At 30.6% G+C, this 27,354-nt stretch overlaps 1 protein-coding gene across 1 annotated transcript in view; it reads left to right on the top strand.

Annotated features, from left to right (window-relative positions):
* Positions 1–27,354, top strand: part of LOC126776331 (PAS domain-containing protein cky-1-like) — a 123,868-nt gene that overhangs the window by 30,387 nt on the left and 66,127 nt on the right. The window contains exon 3 of the mRNA XM_050498786.1: positions 11,056–11,237. Within this exon, the coding sequence (XP_050354743.1) occupies positions 11,056–11,237 (182 nt within the window). The remainder of the gene's footprint in view (positions 1–11,055; positions 11,238–27,354) is intronic.

Raw genomic sequence — 27,354 nt, 5'->3', positions numbered from 1 at the left:
TATTTATTTAAATTGTTCTATAGATTTATATATAAAGCTTTATTAATAGTGTTTTAAAATTATAAATATAGCTCTAAGTTATATATTACTTTCTCCCTCGCTGTAAGCATTGCCGGAGCCTGAGGGATTTTTTCTAATTTGAAAGCCCTTTTTGGTTGTGACACCAAGAAGGTTAGCCCGCATATGCAGCCCGCATACAATACCCTTCGGGGTAGTAGTACCACGGTAGTCAGCACAACCGATGTTTTGATGCGCCCCGAAGAGATAATGTGATAATCCACATGAAATACTCTCATGTTATGAGGGGTATGTGTAACTTTTATATTCGTTTTGTCAACGAAATCAGGCAATGCAAGCCAAGGATATTTGATTGTACGTGAGCATTTATTTTGTATATGTTACGAATTCTCTGCACTTTAATATCCCCTGCACATTTGGTAGTGCTTGAATAATATATTTTTTATATATATTATTTACACTGCCATAATTATAAACCGTCGATAATTTTGATAAAAAATTCAACACGATAATAAAGCTTAGCATCCGTGTGGTCCACCGTACGATATAACTCGTAACCGGCATGCATAAAAATAAATATCAAACAAAAGATTTATTTCAATAACTCGTAATGAGCGTGAAAAACAATTATAAAGCAATGGCAATGTATGAGAGGCGGTGTTAAACAATCCACCAGACAGCAATCCGCAGGGCGGCTATACACAATATACACTACGAAGTTGGCGTTACATTTTTATGTTATGAAAACTCTGGATCTAAAATTGGTCATATTTCTTAGCAACCGATTATAACCCGACTAGATAAAATATACTTATGCACGTTATTCTTAATTTTGTATGTTAAATATTTTGATAATGAAAAAATAATTTTTGTATGATATTATACACATAATTATGAAAATTATAACTAGTATATTAATAATATTTAGTAAATATATAAATAAATACATTGAAGGAAGACTTTGTTTCTTAACAACCCATTAAATTCGTAACAAATATAATGTATATAATATTGTTCATAATTATGTATTCTAAATTTTGTTCTTATAGAACAAAACATTTTTAAATATATTATGGTATAAAGAACTGCAAAGAAAAAACAAAAATACACTTTATATTAAAAGAGTTCAATATATTTAAATTATATTTCAATATCATATTCGTAAATAAGCTATAAACAAGTTGTGTGTCGATAGTGTGTGTGATACCTTAGCCGACAGCTAATTTTAATCTTCGATTAAGGGTTAGACTTCTGTCAAGGATTGCGAATAATGAGAGGAAGATTGTTTATAGCTGACGTTGAGGATTCGTGCGATTAGATTGGAGGCATTATCTTACAAGTATGTATAATTGTATCAATTTATATTTAAATATTGTATGCATTATGATATGACTAACTTCTTCCCGTGGCTTTACTTTTACATATGTAGTATTCATAACTCGCTCTCGACATAATTCAAACAAAATGTAAATCAAATATCAAATTCATATTATTAATGAAGATATATAATAAATAGCTTAGCTAAAAATATTGGTTTACAATCATTGCGAATTATTATTTCATTTGTTTATTAGATAATTTACATAAATATTATTAAAATATTTTATTAATATATTCTAAATTAAATAACATATAGATTTTATTCGAATTAAAAATAATAATAATATCGAAATATGTTTATTTATTTTACGAGATTATGCACGTTTTTAATTATTAAATTTACACAAATGGAAAAAAAATATATAAATTTCTTATGATGCGGATTTATATAATCAAAACTGTTATATTATAATTTACGAACTAGTTTAGTTAGTCTATCCTTATCAAATCTATTTTCCAGGTAAAAGATATCTAAGTTGCTAGAAAGAAATAAGTCAGACACTACAAGTTGTCACCGCAGTTGCCGTGCCGCCATAATTAGTGCATGCAAATGGCGTACTAATGAGTAGGCTATTGTGTGTGCGTGCACTGACCTGTTGCTCTTCACTTGTCTTCGTGTGCTTTATTGACATAAAATATATGATAAAGGTGCACTGCGTTTTTGCGACGAATTCAATTTGAAGAAAAGTGTAAAATAAAATGTTAAATAAAAAAATACCTACTAATATCTAAGTTCATGAACTACAATAAATCTAAGGTAGCTCGAAATTTATATTTAAAGAGAGTAAATAAGAAGTACAATATACGAATCTTATAAATATTTTTTTAAGATTCGTAAAACAATTGTATTTACGAGTTAGTTTGTTTAAAGTTGTAATACTGTATATTTGACTGTATCGTTGGTCTAGTGACTAACTTATAAGACTGCAGTTCCAAGTTATGAATTAAAGCTAGATGTTAAAAGTGTGTACACGCCCGTACCTCGAAAAACACACAAAGCTGTTACTGCTCCGCGTGAACTGCTTCCTGTAGTCGTTTCGCCGATTGTGTGATCAAACACATTTCGGTATTATAATATGCCCTGCGCAGTTGGCTATTCTCCCTTGAGGATGGCACTTGGCCGAAATCAGGTTGGTCGGTCATCATCATCATAACTATATAATGCTCTGCCGTAATATAGAAAACATTCGAATGGTATTTTTCACATACTTATAAACAATACAAATTTAATATTCCACAAATAAAGAGGCTGTCGACACGAGTCGCTGACAGGCGAAGGTCAATTGACTGCTAATAACATGGGCCATTGCAGTCAGTGTCAAATGTGGTCGTTAGTCACCCGACCACTAATGCGAGCGCATTTATATTAGGAGTTTATTTGTACATACATAATTATAAATATGATTAGTGTTACCATATCTAAATATATTTCACAATAAACAAAACGCGGTTAAGAAATAAAACATCGTCTTGGCTAACCCTTAATCAAGCTTAAGTGTTAACTGAAAGTTTATTTTATTGTGATTGACAAAATCAATTTTGTTATTATTTTTTTAATGAGAATATGTCTTAATGCTTTATGCTTCCCGCACGTTTATACGTAGCTACTCCATGTCCTTTTCTGTACCTCTGACAAACGTGTATGCAAAATATCATGATGATCGGTTCAGTAGTTAAGACTAAGTAGAAGCCAAGCAAACAAACAAACTCACTTTTGCATTTATAATATTAGTAAGGATGTGAAGAGGCTTATATTTAAATGTTATACTTAAAATAATATATAAGTTACTCCATATTTACATCACATTATGAAACGAAGTATAATAATATTTTAATTTTTTTAAATAAAATCATTGCAAATGTATATTTGTAATTGATAATTTGATTCACTAACAAAGATATAGATAAACTAAGGAATATTACTTCTTTTAAATTGCATAGGTAATATTTCGTGATATTATAAGTATCATATTATATCCTGCTCTTGGCATTGGGGTACGTGATGGGAGCATAGCATCACCTCCTAACTCTGACCAAGTTAATTTTGTTCTAGTTTTTTATTTGTGTAAGTATATGTTTCACAGTTAGGCATTTTTAACGCAAAACGAATTACAATCACAGAACACATCATTCAAACCTTTGGTTAGGGTAATGAATTTATTTACGGGATAATTACGATTAACGTTCTTAAATATATTTTTTTATAAATAATGTATACGTGTAGGTACAACAGAAATAATTCGACGGGACAAAGTTCTCGCGCAATCAGTGGTCTGTACCATAAACGTATTAATTAGGTGAGTAAAAATATATTACATTTCGCAACTTTCGTTTTCCATGACTGGTTATTGATGGTGTTAAATTTGAAATACTACCAGGCGAGCATAAGTCGAGTAGATCTCACTTATTATGACTAGAATTCCTACGATGCGAGATGTGAGGAAATTGCTCGCTCCGGGCTCCGTTTAGCGCACTTTCCAAGCCGATTGTTAGACGGAGCTATCATAATCAACTCTTTATAAAGGAGTATATGAAGCAAGTGCAACATGTGATGCTCTACGCTATAATAATACAGAATGTTTGCATTGGCAATTAACTTATTTATAAAAAATATTTATACATAATTATATCGTAGCGAACTGTTTTAAGTGGTAATAATTTATTTTTTCTCATACTTTGTTCCTATTATAATTATCAAAATGCTTTTATAAGCATACATACCAGTGATCGCACCTGTATGTATGTCCGTGTTAATAACAAATAATGTTAAAGATTTTAATTCTGTATTCAACGATAGACTCAGACGAAAGCTTATTTGTATGTAAAGTTTTATGTTATAAATAATAGCTAGTTAGAATTTATGCATTGAAATAATTAAAAAAAAAAAAAAATTTCAAAGGGTCTTATTTCGATATTTTAATAACAAAATATATCTGAAGGAACATACAATTAGAATTCATAAAGTAGTTTGAATATAGAAGAATACCATAGGTAGTAATGCGAGGGCCTTGTACAGCGCACTGATACGCTGTTGCGGTTTCTATACATGGCTTTTGTGTATGGTGCATGTAAAGCGCGAAGAAATATTCTTTAATAAAAATTATAAAAAAAATATTATTGTAAAAATAATATGTCATCCTAATATAATATATGTTATAAATGCAAAAGTGAGTATGTTTGGTTTTTAAGCTTTCCAACCTTTCGATCCGATACGATTTCTCTAGTACAGAAAAGTACATAGTGTATCTAACACACCCCTCATCCCACGCAAGCAAAGCCGTGGGCTTAAACTAGCAGTTATATAACAAATACCCTTTGTAACGTGGTGAAAGAAATTGTGATAACATATACAAACTAATTAGTTGTTTCTCAAAAAGTAATACAAAATATATATTAAATATAAGGAATCGCGTTTTTACTGAAACTGTACAACTTCATAAAACCGAAATTAGATTTTACTTTAGTCTATAATTAATTGCCAAACTTGTACCATAGACAAGCCGATATTGGAAAATTGCCTAAATTATTGAGCGCCTTTGAGGCGGCTGGCGTACACCGTGGGAAAACGGGAGAATTTCCACGTCAGACCGCGTCTAAACAAGCTTAGCTATTGAGTATGATAAGTTTCATTACTTGTTACGTGTTATACTAACTTGAATACTTTTTGTATTGATGATGTTAAAGATAATGAAACCTTCTTGGTGGTTTTGGTTAACCTTATAAATCAATATTAAATCTCCAAGCAAGCATATGTATTAAAGACGCTCTTCTCTCACTTTTATAGTGGATGAGACGGCAATACTATAAGTGGAGAGATATCATTGATTTCCGAGACGTGTGTAATACTGCCAACCTAAGACTGCTTCTAAAAATTTCTTGACATTCTTAAAAATTTCTTTATTTAAAATGGGTTAACCCATAAAAACTTTTATTGTCTTGACCCGAGATTTAAAAACAGTATCTAGACTTATTTCTGGATTCATGTAACATTGGATAAAATATACATTTTTATGCATATAAATGTAATAAGACTAATCATCATTAGATGTGCCGAAAGCTCTAGGTTCGCCTTCAACCGAATTTAATAAACGTAACGTCTTTAAATATAAGAGATAATTTACTTAACAAACCCACAGGCTCAACTCATGTTGTACTTATTTGCATTTATACTAAAATATAATGTAATATAAATATTATCATTAAAAATATTATTTTTAAACTCAAAACATAAGCACAAATTTAATTAGAAATAATTACCTGGAACCACGTTTTCACTCCTAAAGACTTTGTAGGTATACAAATTATTAACATATTTGTAACACAATAACAATATTGCAAGTAAAACTTACCGCCTTCACGAGCCTTCGAACTCAAAACATCGCGTGCGCCTTTTTATTAACTAATAAGCGACCATACGGACGCACTCATTGATATTGCCGGTTTGTGCCTCTGATTAAACCCTTCGGTTACCATCTTTACCACGAGCTATCTTCTTTTCTCAACGTGGGAATGTTAAATTTAAAGTAAGTTATTTGTATGGAATTCTTAAAGAAAAAAATATTTTCAAAATACCTTTGTATAAAAAAACTATTTAATACCTACACGATACTCGCTTCTTAGTTTATCTAAAAAAGCGTGTAGCTTTTATATCCTCTAAAAAGCCCTGAAATCTAAATTTTTTCCTTTTTTTATAGAATAGAAGTAGCATATGGGTGGTGGCCCATGGATGGTACGTGGTCACCAACGCCCATAGACATTGGCATTGTAAGAAATGTTAACCATCGCTTACATCACCAATGCGCCACCAACCTTGGGAACTAAGATTTTATGTCCCTTGTGCCTGTAATTACACTAGCTCACTCACCCTTCAAACCGGAAGACAACAATACCAAGTACTGCTTATTTTCGGTAGAATATCTTATGAGTGGGTGGTACCTACCCAGACGAGCTCACACAAAGCTCTACCACGAGTAAAACGGGACGTCAATCTGACATGAACGAAGAGAGTTCTGGTGCAGGACCAATGGCTTTACCTGTTTTTGAGGCAAGCACTGTGAACTGCCAAGCTCTGGACTGCTACTGAAAAATCCTTCATTTTTATTCAATAACATTTTTTGGACCAACCAACCACCCAAGATTTGACCCTTGGATCACGTAATCTAAATTACTTCTTGAGTAATCGACATATAAAAAGACATCATAGTCCGCAAGGTTTGTAACGTAAGGAACTATCGAGTAGATTATCGTTACGTTTTCAAATTCTGAATGGAATATTATCAATTATATATAATTGCAAGACTTAATTTTGGAATAAAGACATCAATGAGAGATAGTTTACTTATTGAAAAATTGTTTGCATAAAATAAAGATTGATTTGAATAATTTGTTAAAATAAATCGTCTAAGAAAGGAATACTAATTATTTCCAATCAAACAAGTTCTGAGTCTGTAGCTGACGAACGAATGAATGAATTAACTTTATTAATTACAAACCATTCATTGGCCAGCTCTCTACAGTTGAATGTTTGTTTGTTAAGAATATCTTTCTTTTTTATTTCAGACGATTCAATTTATGACATTCATAATTATACAAATAAAAGTAGTTTCCTCTAGAGCTCAAATCTTACTTATGACTATAAGACTGCCTAGCAAGTGTAGTAGCTACTATATGAGCCTGCAGATCCCGATATTCTCGGCTCAAGGTCCGGTCGGATCATATTAAAGTTATTGAAATTTTATGTCGATAAATTCTATTATATTCGAAATTCTCAGTATCATAACAATATTTCGGTTTATAGACATTTATTTCTCATAAAGATTACAAAAAAATCACTTAAAATGAGAAATATACAATTTTTTACGTTAATTTAAGTTAAAAATAAAGATAGTGTCTCGGATACAGTAAATTAAAGTAGTTAACAATATTAAAAAAGATGTAGGTAGTATTAGAAAAGTAAAATTAATATTTATAATAATTATAGTACATAATATTACATTATATACTCTTTACAAAGACAAAAAATAATTTCTTAAACGTATTTTGTATATCATATTGTCTTTTATCAAAAACTTATAGATTATTTTAAATTTTAAGTGATTATTACTTTTTCACACACAATAATATTAAAAAAATGAATAAAAATTCCGTTCAAATAACAAGTAATAATGAGTTAAAAAATATTATGATTGAACCAGGTAGCTATATATTCGGTCAATTAGTTAAAGTGGGGTCATGGCTACACGTAAGTACTTTTAATTGATCAATGGTTTTTAGATTTCATATAAATGCTTACCTTCACTCGACATGTTGCGTCATAGAAAATAATTAGTGAAACGATACCTACCGTTGGTACAACGGTATTTATAAAAAAAAATAAGGTTTCTTCAATCTCCACGAGGATATTTTATGCTATTTGTGTTTGATTTATCTAGTTTATTCATTAAAACTCATTTATAAAAGAGCGCTTAGGAACCACTTATAAAACAAACACGTCTGTTTTTAAATATCACTTATATTTTGTTCAACATTTAAAAAAGAGAAATATATTTATGAATTGTAGGAGAGATTGATGTATTACTTCAACATTTCTGAATCTTTGCAAAATAACACATTGTGTTGTCGATAGACCATACAATGTGTTATTTGGCAAAGATTGACATCAGATTCTGAACCATCAGAATATAAGATATAAAAGAATCAACTAGTATCGCTTGTGCTCCAAATTCGCAGTTTCTAATTATTTTTTGTACAAGCTAACTTTAAATCCATTTAAGATGTAGTATATTAATTAAATTAATATAATTCGAAAAGTACTTACTTGTTCCCACGAATACTTAGTATATATATGTATATATATATATAACATACAGCTTATTTTATTCATATAACGATTATAAGCCCTAACATATCAAAAATTAAATACATTAAAAAGGAAACCAAAAAAGTACGGACTGCAAACGTATGTGGAGCAAGAAATTAAATAACAGCTTTACTTTACTATATTCTTTATTTTACACCACTAAGAGAAAAAAATATATAAAACATGGATACATCCTAAATAAAAGTAACATACAGTTTTGGCGACCTTATCGCTACATAGCGATCCCTTTCAGGCAACCAACGATGTAAGTAATAACACTACCCTCTCTATTGCTGATAATCACAAAATGTTTACAAAAACGGATTTGATGTCGGTAGCTGGTGATTAATTAAATTTTACAAAAAAAATAATACACATATAATATATATTCATAACAAATTTTATACCACACATTAAAGATAAAATTTGTAACAAATATTTTAACTACTTAATAGACTTATTTTAATAAAACCTTTTATAAAGATTGACCTTTAAACAAAAGCTATATTAAACGTTTATATTACTTCAATTATCTGCCGAGGTCGTTTTAAATATACGAATTATATCGAAAAGCAATTGATTGTATTTAAGGAAGAATTACAATTGTTATTGGTTGATTTGGACCAATTGTAATGATGTAACTTGAAGTTAATTGTACAGGAAATAAAGGCATGACTAATTTTATATTAATTCCCATTTGTAGACGCAATTTGTTAGAAGAAGATTTCGTTTTTTTTTTTTTTTTGTTGTAAAAATAGATTTAAAAATATTATCTATTGTATTTATATTTATGAATTAAAAAAAAAACAATACTCTACAAACTCTACCCATAGGGACAATCATTGGAAATATGAGATAAGAAAAACTGACACCATTAAATTTATTCGCTACATAAAGACTTTCTATTAAAAACACATGTCATTATACGTAATCTCATGACATTTAAATATATATCTATAACACTTAATAAATATATGTTATTGTGCTTATGCTAATATTCACGTTTCTGTTAAAATCCGTAAGAAAAATCATAAAAATGTTTGAATAAATCTAATGGTACTCCATTAAAATCAATATAAAACGTTAATAAATCTTCTTATAAACGGTTAACCTGTCTAAACGATTATTCTAAGCATAACGAATCGATACATCGATAAGCATAGTCGATATCGTCTCGATGTTGTAGAAGAATTGACAAATGATAGCATACTATATTATATTTTTAACACTAGTATTTTAATTAGCATATCTGTTTTATTTATTATATTTTTGTGTTAAACTATAACGGTATTTTTAACATTTTAACATTATTTACTCGAATATTTCTGTCGTAGATTCATCGCCAACTAACGGCGATCCGTTAGTTGACGATGTCCGGCGGCGTCGCCGACTAACCGATGTTAGTCGGCGACGCTTTAGTTAGCTTAGCATATAAATAGAATAAACCTATCTTTTTTCTGGATTGACATACGATGTACGATGACTGAAATACCTTAAATTACCTGTTATATTTAAATTTTGATATGAAAAACAAATAACAGACATATTTTTTGACCTTTTTTTAAATGAAAAGATTGCTTGAAAAAATCTTAGATAGATATAATTCTAATGTAATCAACCACGAAAACTTATTTTACTTTGATGTTCCACTAAAAATTGAGACATCAAAGTATGAAGTCGCGTCTAAGATGTTTTTGTTCAGTGCATAGAACGCTTGCACCATATTTTTTTCACCTGCTATATTTGTGCCTGTGATTCATCTCGAGGTTGATAGAGAAGAAAAACATCAAGCGGAACATTACTCATGTATATGTCAGGTGAAATTCTTATTATTCAATATTCTTATTCAATATTTTGAATCGATACTTAAATATTTGATCGTATAGAAAAGAAAATGATTCGTAACAAAATGTTATAAATATACGAATATCTTGAAAAAAATAACCTGCTTCTTCATTGCTTCTCATCACTTATATGATTCACAAAATGTTATTATTTTCCTTAGTCTAAAACGCGTAATAATACAACTTATTTTTCATGATGACGTAGCACCCAGATGCAGTTAAATCAGATAGTAATTTGCAAACTAATTAACCGCATTCCAATTGATTGAAGCAAGACTATTTTAGTCGGCATACGTCATGGGAGACAAGTTAACACTTATATTGGAACCGGTATTTGATCGTTATATTAAAGATATCAAAATTTCAGACAGCTGGAGTTTTAAACATTGTAAGAGCTTGAATTGATAACGCCTTTATCGTTAAAACGCAACGTGCGATTAATATTTAACTGAAAGTGCATTAACAGTGAAGGCACTTGTAATATTTTATTATTAATTATTTTATGCTGTCATGATTTTTAATTACATATCTTTTTATTTATAATAAGAAAAGAAACGTTCAAATAGACGGATCTAATGAATATAAACTCGTTAAAATAATAAGGTCTAATACAGAATGTAACATAAAAAGTACGCTATTTTTACATGTATCATATTAGATAATTAATGAATTATTATTTTGTATCATATGATTTTATGAATAAAAAAATATGATATGTTTATTTATTACAATACACAATATAGGTGTAATCACCGGTTTTCAATTCAGACCAAAGAAAATTATAAAAAAAAAATCGCGTGTGCGCTACGAATCGTCATAATATATACGTATATATTTAAGGGTTGTGTTTAGTCTGCAGTCATATTTATATTTTTTGATAGCAAACCTATTAAACACTAGATTCGACAAAAGTAAAGCTAGAAATAGAATAATTGCTTAGAACTTCTTTCTCAGGTTCGATCAAGGCAAATCAACGAAAGGCGCGAGCAAACTTCGGCGCGACCTCATCAACGCAGAGATTGCCAACCTTCGGGACCTTCTGCCCCTCCCCCCGTCGACTCGTCAAAGGCTCTCGCAGCTCCAACTGATGGCGCTCGTATGCGTTTACGTGAGGAAATCGAATTACTTTCAACAAGGTTTGTGCATCTATATTTTTTGTTAATTTATAATTTTACAAGATAATTTAATTAATTTGATAAATCGTCTATCATTATTTTTATAAATTTAATAGATACAAAATGCGAGCAAATTTCTTCGATGCACCTGTCATAAAAGCTTGCGACATCTGTAACCTTTGTATGACTATTATAATTTTAATAATAAACCTAGATGTTTTTAGCAGGTCGACTTCTGAATTTGTATTCAATACTTTAAAGCTTATCACATAGTCAGTGTTCTCAAAATCCAAAAAAAAGTTTTTGCTTAACGATCACCTGAAGCTGGCGGCTACATATCTAAGAGGCTAAGCTACTTTATTGTTAAAATATAGATTATATATACAGATTTATCTATAAAATCCAATATACGTATCTTTGAGCCCATTATTATTCCAAATATAATTAAAAAACACGTAATTAAAAAAACACCACCAAACTTTCTATTCAACTATAATCACTTAATTTATACAAAATATATGTTAATAGGTTTTTAATATGGAATTGCAGTGCTTCTATTATATGCCTATTACGTTACTCGATGATTAGACGCGGTATATTAAAAGACCATAGGTTATGCCAGCACTAAAACTTATCGGCTAGGAAGATCAACGTTTGAACGGTATTCTTGAGAAATAATGTTGTATTACAAACTCATAAATAAATCCTTCGACCCCATCTTTACAATGAAGGTAACTTTAGATATAGTTTATTTCTTGTATCGGATTCAACTTTACTACCAAGGCATACGGAACTCGGCAACTCGCAATCCTCTGTTATAAATAACAGGTAAAACAATTCCAAATAAAATAGACTTTTTTTTTTGTATGTTTCGTACTTGTTCCATAAAAAAATATTTTGGACGAATGCGCAAACTACTCTGCCAACGTCACAATATTTTTTAAATTATTATTAGCTATATTCAAGTGCGGAAAAACTACTGAATTAAGGAGAAAAAAACATTAATAGCGCCCAGAAAAAAAACGTAAATCCCGTACTTACTTACAAATTATAATATGACAATATATACGAACTAGTTAAGGCTGAATATTTTGTATAAATATTATAAATCTGTAATCAAATATTTCATATTCTATAAGAGATATTTAAGCTATAAGATGTACATGTGATATCAATATAACTATAAATAAGCCAAGGATCAAGGCAACGAGGCCACAGACAGACGCGTTGACAGCCCTCCATGCGTGTTAGAGATTAATTTATTCACGGTTTGTTAGGGTAAGTAGCTGCCAACGGAGGTTTAATGCCGCGATTCAAAGGTTATAAATGCTATATGAAATTTATAAAATTCATTTACATTTCAATACCCTGAAATTCATAATATGTACTTATATTTCTTTTTTTTGTCATAAACAAAAAATAGTTATTCACATAAATTCAATTCAATTCAATACAACATATTTATACCATCTAAATTTTAAGCCAAGCGAATAAAATATTTATAGTATATAAATAATACAAGAAAATGTTTTGTTTTATAGGTGGGTATCACAAACTCGTCAGATATTGTACCACCAAACTGCAATACTTAGTATTGATGTGTTCCGGTTTGAAGAATGACTATTGTATATATAGGCACAGGGGACATTACATCTTAATTTCCATGGCCCATTTGCCTGTCCAGCCTATTATATAAAAAATCAATAGTGACTTAAAATGAAATATATTTACAACACACATTTAATATGAATAATGCGTTATTTTACTACAATAACAATAAACATTTTTTATTAATAAACATGTATTAATATTTATGAAACATTTGTTGTATTTAAAAACACAAATTGAAGTCATAGTTGTTTAATTCATAACCCTGTACATTTCTAACTAATGCCATTAAGCATCAGCCAGTTAGCGCAGTTTCCTTCAAGCTCAATTTAACGGATTATCACAAGGTCGTATTTCATATCACCAAAATATCGACATGCACGCTACCATCAAAATACAGCCTTGAACCGTTCGCACCGAAAATCGATAATTACGTAACGAAATCGATGTTCTCACGATTCCGAATACAGTTATCCTTATTGGTGATTTAAACAATGGTTTCGCTTTTGATAGGAAAATTAGAGAAAATTAGCCAGTTGGACCGGCTACCGGCTGATGGTTATTGGCACTAATGGTGCCCGCCGGGAATCGAACCTGGGAGAGTGGTGTCACGCCCGCACCGCACGCCACTGACCGCCGGGGGTTCACATGGGTTAGGAAGTTTGCATTTTAAGACAGCATACAAAGATATGCTTTAAAATTAAAAAAGTATATTATATAGAATTAAAAACTATTCATAACATGTTTGCAGTAGATATTGTAAACCATACATAAAAAATAATTTATAAAAGGTTTTTTAACGAAAAAAAAACCACATATCTTACAAAGTATTACATAATCTGCATACTAATGTATGTACTTTGAAAAACAGTTTCAAATTGAGAGCGGTTTTCATTCCATTGGATTTTTTAAATATTTCTCTGTATACATATATGTATTTAATTTTTCAACGGATAAATTGCATATCCATAGTATTTTTAAAAATATCCACAATATCTTTCATTGTTTAAGACTACCGTCTTTGCTTCACTACGCCTCGATAAGCGAGGATCGTGGGAATCGCATTTTGCATATGATTTGAGGAGTTTGCTCACCGATCGTTTGAATAATCATTGTTTTAACAAACCAGTTTTGCATATTTCTTTCAATATCTTCTAACCTATAACGAAATAAAAAAAACATTGCATTAATAAAATTATTAACTAATAAATTATTAAAGAATTTTAATTAACGAACGTCATAAATTATTTGATTGATTCGTAATTAATTTTCTTATTTTACGCTATTACCTTTTTACAAAACTTAAGCGTATTTGATGTCCACAGACAATCTTAATTTTTGCACATTTTGTTATTTATTAATATTTAATAACTAATTAAACTATAAATTTAATAATAAGAAAACACGTTTTAATAATAAAAAAATCATTTTGTATTTAGCTTTGAATCGGATGAAACACGAAAAACTATAAACGTAGATAGTTAATTGTAATTAATACAATGAGAAAGAGCGATCAGTAATCTCTTAAAGTCCGTACAACACACCGCGTATCGCGGTTCCCAGTCTTATCATTCTAAAAGCTGAAATTGCTAAACCGGGCCTCGAATTAGCAAACACGCACATATGGTATTTTCTCAACAATTTTTGCATACCACCATGGGAACTAGCGTATGAGTATTTTCAGTCTAATTAGCCCGTATACCGGATCGGTAATGTATATTTTGTTGCCCGCGATTCTTCGGTGAATTTTTAATAGCACACTTTTGTAATACTGCTATGTAGGAATGTTTATACATTTGCTACGGTTGAACCTCTTTATAAAATTGTTTAGCTATTAGACTTCTTTTTCATTCTTTAGATAGTGTTATTGTCTATTTCAAATTGTTATATTCAGTAATCATACTTTCATTAAATCATATAAACATTTTGTTTAGTTTATGATATAAAAGTAACAAAAGTAAAAAACTATAAATGTTCCAGAGCTGTGCGAATCCCTCCTATCCTTTTAAGGAGAAGTTCTTGTTCCATGCTGCTCTAGTCTGGTTTGATGACGCACACACATATAGCATAATACACAATTTCATTCAACATATAATGAATTAACTTTAAAGGGAGACGCTGATATTTTCTTTCATTAACAAATTTATTACTATACTGTCTCCTATTTATATATATATATATATATATATATATATATATATATATATATACATATATTTTTGTTATATATATAAATAATAAATGTTGTATATTGTATATGCAAAGGCAAATCACAAAGTACATTATAATGAAAGGAGTTTTGCAACAAGTGTTTAGTAATTAGTATATGCTATATCTTACTTAAAATAAAAATTAAAAATATATTCAGGTTTTTTACGATGCTTCTCTTCACCGCCGAACCGAAGATAAATTATAAGCGCTAATTAAGCACATAAGAAGTGAGTGATGCGTGCTCAGATTAAATAATTGAAATGGTAAGCGCATGTTTTTTTTTTTATATATATATATAAAAGCTATCAGATAAGTTCAAATAAAAATATTCCTTAATTTTAAACTTATAAAATCTAAATTCAAGCGAGATATAAGCGTCAAAACAATAATATTGAAATATACAGAATCACATTCCTTATCTTATACATAAAGCATCGTAGTGAAAAATAATTGCTACTTAACAAAGTTGATCACTTTGTAGGAAGGACGGCTGAGATAGTTGGACTAAGTGATCGTTTACAAGACCTAGGATTAATTGATGCTCTACACCTTGACTGCTTGTAAGGTTTCAACGATAGTCTGATTTACGCATGAAGTGTTAAGATATGAATACTTTATTTGTGAAACAAAATCGATTTTCAAGAACGCGTGTTAAATAAATTGTACTAAGGAGAAATATTTCACATCCGTATTGATATTATAAATATGAAATTAGTTAGTTTGTTTATCTGCTTGTTTGTTACGCTTTTACGTCTTAGCTATTCAATCAATCATCATTAAAATTTTGCATACATTTTGTCCCGGATGCAGAAAAGCACATAGGGTAATTTAAATGCGGACGAAGCCGTGGGCGAAAACTAGTATACTAATTTACTGTCTCGTTAGCTTAGTGAATAGATTATGATGCCATAGATCCCGAAGTCCTGGATTCAAATCTGGCCCGAGTTTGAATCCCATAACGAAATAAAAAATATTATTTTTTTGCGGAGAAATTTCAACTCACAGCCTGGGATCTGGCAGTGTTTACATTCTCGTGCCTCATAAAACACCTGAAATAATTCACAGTCACTTTACTTTATTTTTTAATTATTTTTTCTTTTTACCTCTAATTAAATTTTCAAATAATATTAATATTTATCATTGTTTGCTTAGTAAATTGTTTATTGATTTGCTTAATATTCGAGATAAGGGACTACTTGAAAGCCAGTGCTCTGTTTCGACTTCTTTGAAAGTATAAAGGTATTTTGATTTGAAAGTATGTTAATATGTTAACATTCTAGTCACAAAATGTAACCTACAAACAGAAGGTAAAGCGAGCGTTTAGTGGCCACCGAGGTATAATTACGACAACCACAGGGGGCACGCCGACACTTAGCACGATTATCGATATCGCAATTGTCTCTTCGTTTGCACCCAACACTATCATTTGACATAATTGTGCACGGATTGTTGTAGATGTTATAAATATAGATGATATAGTCATAACTACGTTGTAAATAAACCGTAATAGGCCGAACGAATTAAACATATAAGGATATAATTCGATAATATCATATTAAGCATTAAATAAATACCGCAAAGTATGCTAGGAAGGTGGATTCTTCTAAGTTGGTGTTTAAAAGGGATCTTATAGATTAACATTTCTTACAACGCCAATTAGATATTGACATTGTAAGGGCATTGATGACCACTTACCATCAGGTGGCCCATATGCTCGTCCGCCTTCCTATTGTATAAAAAAAAAATTATTTACCTTTAATCTATTAGCGATGTAGATAAGAGTGATGTTTAACAGAAATCCAATATTAGTACTCTAACGATTGGTAAATTTTTCATACATAATATATGTATATACAAGTAGTGATGTAACCTTGCACATTCAGTTATCAAAATTCATTTGACTGAAAAAAATATATAAACTAATATATATAATCATTAACCATAAAAGTAAACTAAATTAAGCCTTTGATTTAACAATCAATCCTTTAGCGCCATATTTTAAATCGCCAAATCGAGTTATATGTTCCAATTTTAGCGATTAAATTAACAGTTTATATTTCACCGTCTCAACACCTTCGCTTATAGAAATAATGAACATTAGTTCACATAAGTTAATCCAATTAACGTGCATACGGCCATGTCACATTAACATAAATTTGAATTTTAAAACAAGATGAAATTACTCGGTTTGTACGAGGAGACAACGAGTCGACAGATACATCGATGATATTGATATGACTTATTGATTTCCCTGTAATATTCATATTACAGTTCATATTTTATAAATAAAATATTGTAAAAACTATAGTTACAATTATAATATAAATGATTTTGTTTTTATTGAATTTAAAATATTTCCTTTTATTATTTTAAATGAAATGCATTTGAATGTGTTACCGCTTAACTATACATATTTTTATACGTTTAATGAGAGATTAATGTAGAAATATATATCATAGTTGGACAATTAATTCAAAATGTTTTTCCACAAAAAACTTTGTTGTAGAAAAACTCTCTTGAAGAAGTTTTTTAGTAAGGCCGTAAATCCTATATATTTTTTTTTATGTATTTTGTTTCTAGATCAAATTACACAGGATGGGAATTCATTTGTGTATACGATCGACTTACAATTTAAAATACTTAACACATATTCATTTATTTATTAATTACGCGTACAAATTTTAGAAAAAAACTTATCTTCTCTAGATTTTCAGTGTTCGCCTGACAAGCATGTGAACCGATAATTTTCTCTCCTATGTTCACATAATAAGCAAAAAGCAATAAATTAATATATGTCATATAAACATACTATAAAGCACATGTCCGTTCAAAACTACGCGCGTTTATAATATGAAAGTTTCATAATTTTGTAGCTTTTGTATGATCAAACATCCGTATATTTTTATGGTAATAGTACAAATGCATACCACAATTGGATTAAGAGATCAAAAGCGGCCAAACAAGATCAGCTCAATATGACTTAGTGCAATTATGATCAATAGATAAATAAATACTCGACAAATGTGTAAGTAGTATCGGGTCAGTCGGCAGTGGGTCAAGGTGACCCTACGAGGTGCACACATGCCAACAACCAGATTTATTGCCTTTGCGCACAATATTACTAGTTTTACAATTGAATATTACTTTCGATAAACAAACGTATAAATTTGAAAACGTCAGTTACATTTAACCTTGGTTTAATAATTCTCTCCGTTAAGAAGCGATTGGTTTCAAAACTAATGTTTTAATGTAAAAAATAATGGCGTTTTTGATTAGCCGTAACCGAATCGTATGACCTCATGTGGGTACAATTTCAATGTACTAATGAATAGACTTAAGGTTTTTTTTTTTTTGTAATTTTGAATACTTGATTAGAATTTATGCGAAACTTTAAATAACTTAGAAACAAAAGTACTAAATTAAGTGATGACATATATTCTGATGAAATTAAAACTGAAGAGGTACTAGATCGCTGGCATATTTCATACTAAATTGCTAGGCTGTGTTGGGAATAAGAAAGGGCCGAATTGTGTCTTATATATTTTTTTTTCTTGTTTTTATTTATACTGTCTTTAGAACTGCTATGTATATTGTGTTCAAGTATAATAGTGACTGATTTCCGCTTGAATTCTTCTTATATATAACTAATATTTCAAACCATTCGTAACTTCACTTTTAAGTGACTTTTATGTAGTTGTATTTTAAAACTATTCAAAAGAAGTTACAAAAACTTACAAGAATGAAGTATATATATATATATATATATATATATATAGTAATAAATTTAATAATTTAGATTTTGTTTTACTTGAAATAAATAGATGATTTCGGTTCAGGCGACTGTTTCAACTGTGTACTGTTATCACTGGTGAGTCATGTATCACTCGTGACTGCAGTTCTGCAGTGCAATTCCTTGGGAAGGTCCGCGCGCATACTTTGTTTGTGACTAGAGCTCACCGCTTCTGCATACTGTACGCTTAAAGTACACCTCAATTCTACCAACATTAGCACGACACAACACGTACACGTACTTTACGGAATTTTAGGTATCAAGGGTCAGCTAACTGGTGTATTAGATGGATTTACATATAGCAGAAATTCACCAGAAACGTACAGTTAATCTCACGATGTCTTCGTTCACCAACAAAAACGAGATACATTATAAGTCCGTGAAAATGTAGATTTGTACTCACACTCTGCATTTAAGATACATGTATTTTACCCATTGACCAAAATAAATAATAATTATAAACTATTATTATCATAACAATACCAGTCATATAGTTAAGCTGTATGGAAAAATTATATCATTCAGCTTATATAATGCAGTGAAAATAAAACTAAAATATATTAATTTACTAAAGAGTTACACAACGAGATAGGAACACATGATAAGGAAAATGTATAATTAAATAGAACTGAGATACCATTTAAATAGATTCTTTTGTAAGATAAAAAACGTCATTATTATGAAGTCAGTTGTATTAAAAATTATATTGGTTTGTATTATGAGACCATATTAAAACTCGCTATTGTAAGCGACTTTACTGTACGTTACGGTTACTACTTGTGATGTGTTAACAAAAACATAAGCCTACTTTAAAAATATATTTTAAAAACAATATTTTTTATTAACATACTTAAATATAGACGGAAATAAAATTAGTTCATTTATTTTTAAACAACAAAAATGAATTCATTTGGTACAGATGATATTTAATTGCCAAGGTCTTTCCGTCAAAAACGAATCACTAAATATGAATTTCTATTTTTTCTCGCATGTTATTTTTTACATATTTTTATAATTGTACACTCTATACTTTACATATTAGGACGTAAATTAATACATCTTTGTAAATGTATCGACCGCAGATTTAGGCATTTTTATATAACTGTAAATATGATTTTCATAATCATGTTTTAACTAGATTAAGTGTTATGTGTACAAAATAATTTAACTTAAATTGTAGCGTACAAATAAAGACATGCTATGTAGTATTGATACTACTCTAATTTTTATATTATATTCAGATAGAGAAAAGAAAAAGGTTTTACTAAGTTATAGCTATATTATTTAACCTCTTTAGTCCCGAGCCTTCAGTAGCCTTTATGTAAGCGCTAACGACAATGCCGCAATATTCTTAATTAAATTAATTGTCCACCGCTGGCTATTCCAACAACAATTAACTCCCGTAGTAAGGTCGGAAATAATTATTTTCGTATCAATTATAACAATCGATTGCGATTCAATACAATAACCGATTCGAATCGGTGTGAGAAGTTAAGTGGTATTGTATACAAAAAGAGCTTATGTGTATTGGTGTTAAAATTAAAGACTTTTAAAGAATTTTATTAGGCACTCATTTTCCATTTTTATTAAAATACTACGAATATAACGATACCCTATTTAACGTTACTTGTTTTTTATTGTTATAAAAACTTTTTTGTATTCAAATTTTTTTTAAATCATTTAAATAGAATCTATAAAGGCAAGAGCACAAATTCCTATTCCATAAAATAATCTACCATTATGTTATCTGCTATTAGTCTATTACTTATCTTAACAACCTCTCGCTTTATCTTAGAGAAATAAAATAAACAATTTACAAAATAAACGTAAATACAATAAGCACAAGCATTACATTATATGACCTTAAAGTTCTACGTATCTTTAAAAGATACGATAATATGAGAAAATCCTCACACCCAAACCTTCTTCATAAGAGGAAAGGAAGCCTCTACCAAGCGGTGACGTCGTTCGTTTCATTTTTATTCTTGGTTTAAATTTTTTTATAGATTTTTAACTATAATCATATAAATATTAAACCATATAATATTACATCCATACTTACATTTTTAACAAACTTGTGTAAATTATGTTTTTAAAGTTAGAAAAGTACAGTATGTAAATTTTTTTATTTGTATCCACTTTATTTTTTATTTCTTTTTGTTAAAGTATTAGTAAGTAAGATTAAATTAGTATTTTGGTAGCCTACAAGTACGTTCTAACATCAATACAGACTGAACTAGACGCAATCCTAATCAGTATTTTATTTTTTATTAGTTATCTCATAGTAGTTTGTTTTCAAAATTTGATACTCGGGGGCGTTGATGGCCCCACAGGCAAATAAGGGTTGACCTTTTTACTCTTACATTTTCGCGCCTTTTTCAAAGTATTTTACCAATTTAGTTATTAAGGTCACACGCTGACAAGGTCAAATCAAATACATGTCTAATATTCGTACAATCATCAATCGTCATTAACATATAGTGACATGACCTCACATCGAATTATAAACGGTTCTCGCTTTCAATTGTTTTAACAAAGTAAGTTTAACTCTTGTGAAATGAGAGGTCACTATAAGCTTCAGGGTTTAAGGGTTTTATGTATACGATATATACACTTGTATTATAAATTTTGTTCGTAATTACATATTTTAAGTTGTAATTGAATAACTGTTGTTATTATTTTGTAGATGTATTTTTAACAAAGTATTTATAGCTTTAGTATAATAAAATATAAGCACAAATATTTTTATTTTGAGAACAAGGTTAGATGAAATAATAAAATCATATCTGTATTAACTTCAATCGACGTTTGTTAAATAAACATAAGATAAGTTCATAACATGTTTCTATGTGTTTTTTTATTTACTCTATTAATTTCTCGAAATACAAATAGATTAATATAAATAATAACATCTTGAAATTGTTTAATAGAAATTGAAAATTTTATTACAAATTCCGAATTGTGATTATGGGTTTGTGTAAAGATAAGATATAACTTACAAAATATATAATTGCAGTAACGAGACGATCTCTATTCAAATATAATATACAATATGAAATAACCTTCGCGGAGACAGCAGTGTATATATCTTGATGGGTTGCGCTGACATGAAGATTACAAATTTAAAATTGATGACTCAATCAATCAGTAATAATTATTGATAGTCGGATTGATAAAAAGGAATATCATATTTCATTCATGTTTACTCCGAAAATTTTGTTTGTCTTAAGTTGACAGCCAATTTAGTGGTATAAATGATTTATTTGATATTGCGCATGTTTTCGATTGCCAATTTGAATTGACCTTAGAACTGATGATTGAAACATTTAATTGTAAGCGATCATACTTTCTTTAATGAAATATCCTGATATTTATCTTTACTTGACCCGTATGAATGTAATGAAAATTTTTCCAAATCAATTTTTTGCTTACTTTCTAATAAAATAACAAATAACAAAGCAAACGCGTTTAGAAAACACTAGTCGTTTTCTGAATTTTTACTTATAGATTAGCTTGTCATGGAAACATTAGACTAAGTTTATAACAAAACTTGTCAAGAAAATGTAATGACAATTTTTTTAATGTTTTTTTTTTTTATATTAATTAATTTAAAAACAGAACGTTTTTAAACTGTCTATATTTGTTAAGTTAATTGTACTTTAATTAATCTTCCTTGAGTAAAAAATTTTTACATGGCCCCATATATAATACTAACGGATTTATATATATACATAATCTTTACATTTTAGCCTCAAGATTCCTATTAATGTGCAAGCGATGTCATACTATTGAAACAGTTATAAAGATTTCAACATTAGCTTTGGTATTTAAATAATAGAATAATAAAAGTTCGATGGCTTAGTGTCTATACTGCAGATCTCGAGGTCCTTGGTCAAATCTTGGACCGGTCTCATTAAAAAGTTACGGAGTTTGTGATTCAACAAAATCTTACTAATATGGCTGGAGTTTGCGTGTTGTTAGTGTTGCAAAAATTTTTAAGTACTGCGCCTGATCTCTCTCTGGTCATGTCAGATACACAAAACTCTCTGTGTTAGAATATTTTATTGCAAATATACTTGTGTATTATAATACCTCCTTCGGAGTTGGCTAGTCCTTGAGAATAACCGCCGTAAACGAAATTCAGTTACGAGGACTCCATTGAAATTATAGAAATTTGTATCACAGCCTGCACTCGCCCCGCACTATATATTATCAAACGCGATCACCGCCCAACTATCTAATTTCTAATCTTACTACAACTTAATTAATAGCCACTTGTTGAAATCGATTTCAAACTTGATTTATAAATCGAATGACCTGTATTTATTCATATCGATAAATACATAATGTCGATTAAAAGAACATGGCACGAATGCTTCCGCTCTCATTTGTAATTTGTTTTGACAAATGTGTTCGTGTACTGTTTGTGTTTAAACTTTAAAACTATTTGTGATTTAAAAATCATATATAAAGTCAGTCAGTCATTCTCGGCTTTAACTTTTTAAATTCCAATCAAATTGCGTTCAATATAGAAAATTTACACTTATTGATAGTCAATGGTTAACTACCTAAATAACTACCATCGGTTTGGTAAATAAAACCTAAGAAGAACCAGGGAAAGAAATACAGCAAGGTTTTCTAGTCCAATTATGTATAAATGTGTAATTTTTACAATTCTTAATATAATATTAAATATTACACATATACGGCGATCATCTCATTCGTTTTTAATGTAGCAATATTTCAAGGTTTCACAAAGTGCCCTGATTAGACTTCGTCCAGTAACAGCCTGTTAATGTCCCACTGCTGGGCTAAGGCTTCCTCTCCCTTTTGAGGAGAAGGTTTGGAGCTTATTCCACCACGCTGCTCCAATGCGGGTTGGTAGAATACACATGTGGCATAGTTTCAATGAAATTAGACACATGCAGGTTTCCTCGCGATGTTTTCCTTCACCGTCAAGCACGAGATGAATTATAAACACATATTAAGCACATGAAAATTCAGTGGTGCTTGCCCGGGTTTGAACCCACGATCATCGGTTAAAATTCACGCGTTCTAACTACTAGGCCATCTCGGCTTCGACTTCGTCCGTTACAAGTAATTCTATCGCCAGAAAACAATGTCCTATGTTACTTTTTTTTGAAAGCACAGATATAAACTTTATATAAATAATAAATGTATGTGATGTAGCATATAAGTTTGTTACTTACTTACCTCCAAATAATGTATTTGCTTAGCTTCTATAAATTATTCTATCTACAAAAAGATTTTTTTTTGAAGATAGGTATACAAAGCGCGTATAAATTATAATTATATTATTTGTTACCACTTATGTCTTATAATCACATTAACCAAAAACAAACACAACAATGCAACGTCTTTATTTTTAATATAAACGATAAATAATAAATAAAATTTGTTATTATTGTTTATGATATGTCAAGGAAAACAAACAGCCTTATCCCAAAACCATTATTAAAAATCTATATTTCACAGTCGTAATATTCATCAAGGATTCTGTAACTATATAAAATAAGGTATGGTTAAAAAAATCTATGTACTAATGAAATAAGTAACGAACCTAGTATTTAAAAACAAATGTCAAGGAAACGAATAATAATTATTAAATAAATAATAATTGTGCGTGCGTCTTGCGAAAAGCTTCCTAACTAATCATTTATTGCCTTCTAAGAACAGGTGTTCGGAAGTCAATAAATTTGATGATAATTATATATGATGGCTTACTGTTGTATTGATAAAGTTACTGATAGCAATTATTGTAGCTCGCACTATTTTATATATATACGCTTGAGCATTAACCGTTTCCGAACATTCATAAAATAATATATTCTTTTACAGATCGTAGATTTATACATGATGGCCTACCATCAGATATTCTACCGGCAAACAGCAATATTTAGTATTGTTGTACACAGTTTAATAACTGGTGACTAAGGAATAAACAACGGAACATGTATTTATTTAAAGTAATAAGTAATAGCCTGTAAATATCTCATTGCTATTCCTTCTCCTTTTGAGGAACACTTTGGAGCTCTTTCCACAACGCTGCTCCAATTCGAGTTGGTAGATATAGATTTTCATCCGACGATTCTCACGATGTTCTCTTTGAAAACATCTGTCAATAATCCGTCAAACGCCGTGCATAAAATTAATAATAAACTCAAATAAGAATATAAAAAAGGATATCAGGGATCTGTGCTATCTCCCACACTCTTTCTTTTGCATATCAATGATATGCTCTCCCTTGGGAACATACATTGCTATGCAGACGATAGTACAGTGCATGGTGGATACCACGGACGCGCAGTGGCTGGGCGGGCGGAAACTGAGGAGAGGCGGGAGAATCTTGTCATTGAACTCGATAGGACGTTAGTGCTCATCGCCAAATGGGGCTCTGATAATCTTGTTGAGTTTAATGCCAAGAAAACACAGGTATGCGCTCTCACGGCGAAAAAGTCAACATTTTCCCCTCTTCCCTCCCTCTGTGGTACTCCGCTGGTGATGCAAAGCAAAATCGCCATGCTGGGGATTGACGTTCGCTGCGACCTTGGTCCAAGGGATTACATCGAGGCTGTTATAAAAACAGCTTCACGGAAACTCGGAGTTCTGAACAAGGTGCGGCGATTTTTCACGCCACAACAACTGTGCTTGCTGTACAAAACACAGGTACGGTCTTGCGTGGAATATTGCTCGCATCTTTGGGATGGCTCCACTAAGTACCTACTTGAGGCCTTGGACCGGTTGCAGCGACGTGCCGTACGCATTATTGGCGACGTAAAGGTCACAAACACCCTTGAACCTTTACAATTGCGTCGTGAGATAGCAGCACTGAGCGCTTTCTTTCGACTGTATCACGGCGAGTGCTCTGAGGAATTATTCTCTCTAATTCCCGCTTCCCCCTTCCTTCTTAAGTCCACGCGAGCTGGTTCTCGATGTCACCGCCTAACTGTGACATCAATTCCATCGCGAACAAAGAAATTTGGCAACTCCTTTCTTTGTCGCACTTCCAAAAAATGGAATTCCTTACCAGCTCACGTGTTCCCCTCCTCTTACAACCCGGGTTCCTTCAAACGAGGCGTGAAGAGGCATCTTGCGGGCCGGCAAGGCGAAGGCGGCTAGTGCAGAACGTTTTTCCCGTCTGTACTGGCCGTCGTCGCGTTTGGACTCTACTACCACTTACCATCAGGTGGAGTAGAGTCATTTGCCCTCCGGCGAATATAAAAAAAAAAAAAAATTCAGTTGTGCTTGCCTGGGCTTGAGCCCGTAATCATCGACTAAGTTCTAATCACGTGGTCTAACCAATGAGCAATCTCGGCTTACATTTATTTCTTTAAATTAAAACATTTTCTTGGAACATCATTGTCCTATTGTTGGTAATTATATCCTTATTTTAAATACGTACATAACAAGAGCTACACAACAATAAATTAAGTTTAATCAAGTCGAATAAATAACCAGAAATGTTTAATGCTATCAGATATTATATAGATAACCTGAATAGGTACCGAATAAATGTAATCTTGATTCAGACACTGGGTACAAATGCTGGGATCGAGGTATGCTAAAATGGTACAATCGTTTAGGCAGAAATCAAGGTCTACCAAACACTGTTAAATGCATATAAAATCTTTTCATAATGAACTATTAAATTAGTCAATACATTTATTGTCTTTTAAGTCATTAAGAAACTGATCTTTTTAATTATATTTATATATTTCAGAATGGCAAAAGATTGAACGTATCATTCTTTGCAGCTGTAATTAGTAATAATTATTAAATTGTTCTTACTTCAAATCATAAATATTTATATAGTGGTACGTCCAGATTGGTGCGAGCTATACAGATTAAAAATAGTTTATATAAATTTCAAAAATAGTTTCTAGAACTAGAAGGAGTGAAATAATTAACAATGAGTCATAACTACAAACTTTCCTTGAATGCATCCAAAGCACCGGTAAACATCAAAATAAAAATGAAAATATTTATAATAAAAACCAGCAAAACCCTACAAATTTGTAAATTATATTTTGTATTACCTTAAATCATATGCTATAAAGTATAGGCCTCAAGCTTATAGCCTCAAACAAGTGTTTGAGGTTTACTGGTGGTAGGGCTTTGTGCAAGCTCGTCTGGGTAGGTACCACCCACTCATCAGATATTCTACCGCAAAACAGCAGTACTTGTTATTGTTGTGTTCCGGTTTGAAGGGTGAGTGAGCCAGTGTAATTACAGGCACAAGGGACATAAAATCTTAGTTCCCAAGGTTGGTGGCGCATTGGCTATGTAAGCGATGGTTGACATTTCTTACAATGCCAATGTCTAAGGGCGTTTGGTGACCACTTAGCATCAGGTGGCCCATATGCTCGTCCGCCGTCCTATTCTATAAAAAAAAGTAGACAAAAAAATAATTATAAATATTGACAAAAATATAAACGAAGCTTACACAGACCTTCGAGCGATACCGCTAATGTGACGTCTTCACACCGAAATGACTGGCTAATTTGGTTG

Source organism: Nymphalis io, chromosome 20, assembly GCF_905147045.1.
Source record: "Nymphalis io chromosome 20, ilAglIoxx1.1, whole genome shotgun sequence".
NCBI lineage: Eukaryota > Metazoa > Arthropoda > Insecta > Lepidoptera > Nymphalidae > Nymphalis > Nymphalis io.
The sequence above is the reverse complement of the archived record's forward strand: the minus strand, read 5'-3'. Positions and strand labels throughout refer to the sequence as shown.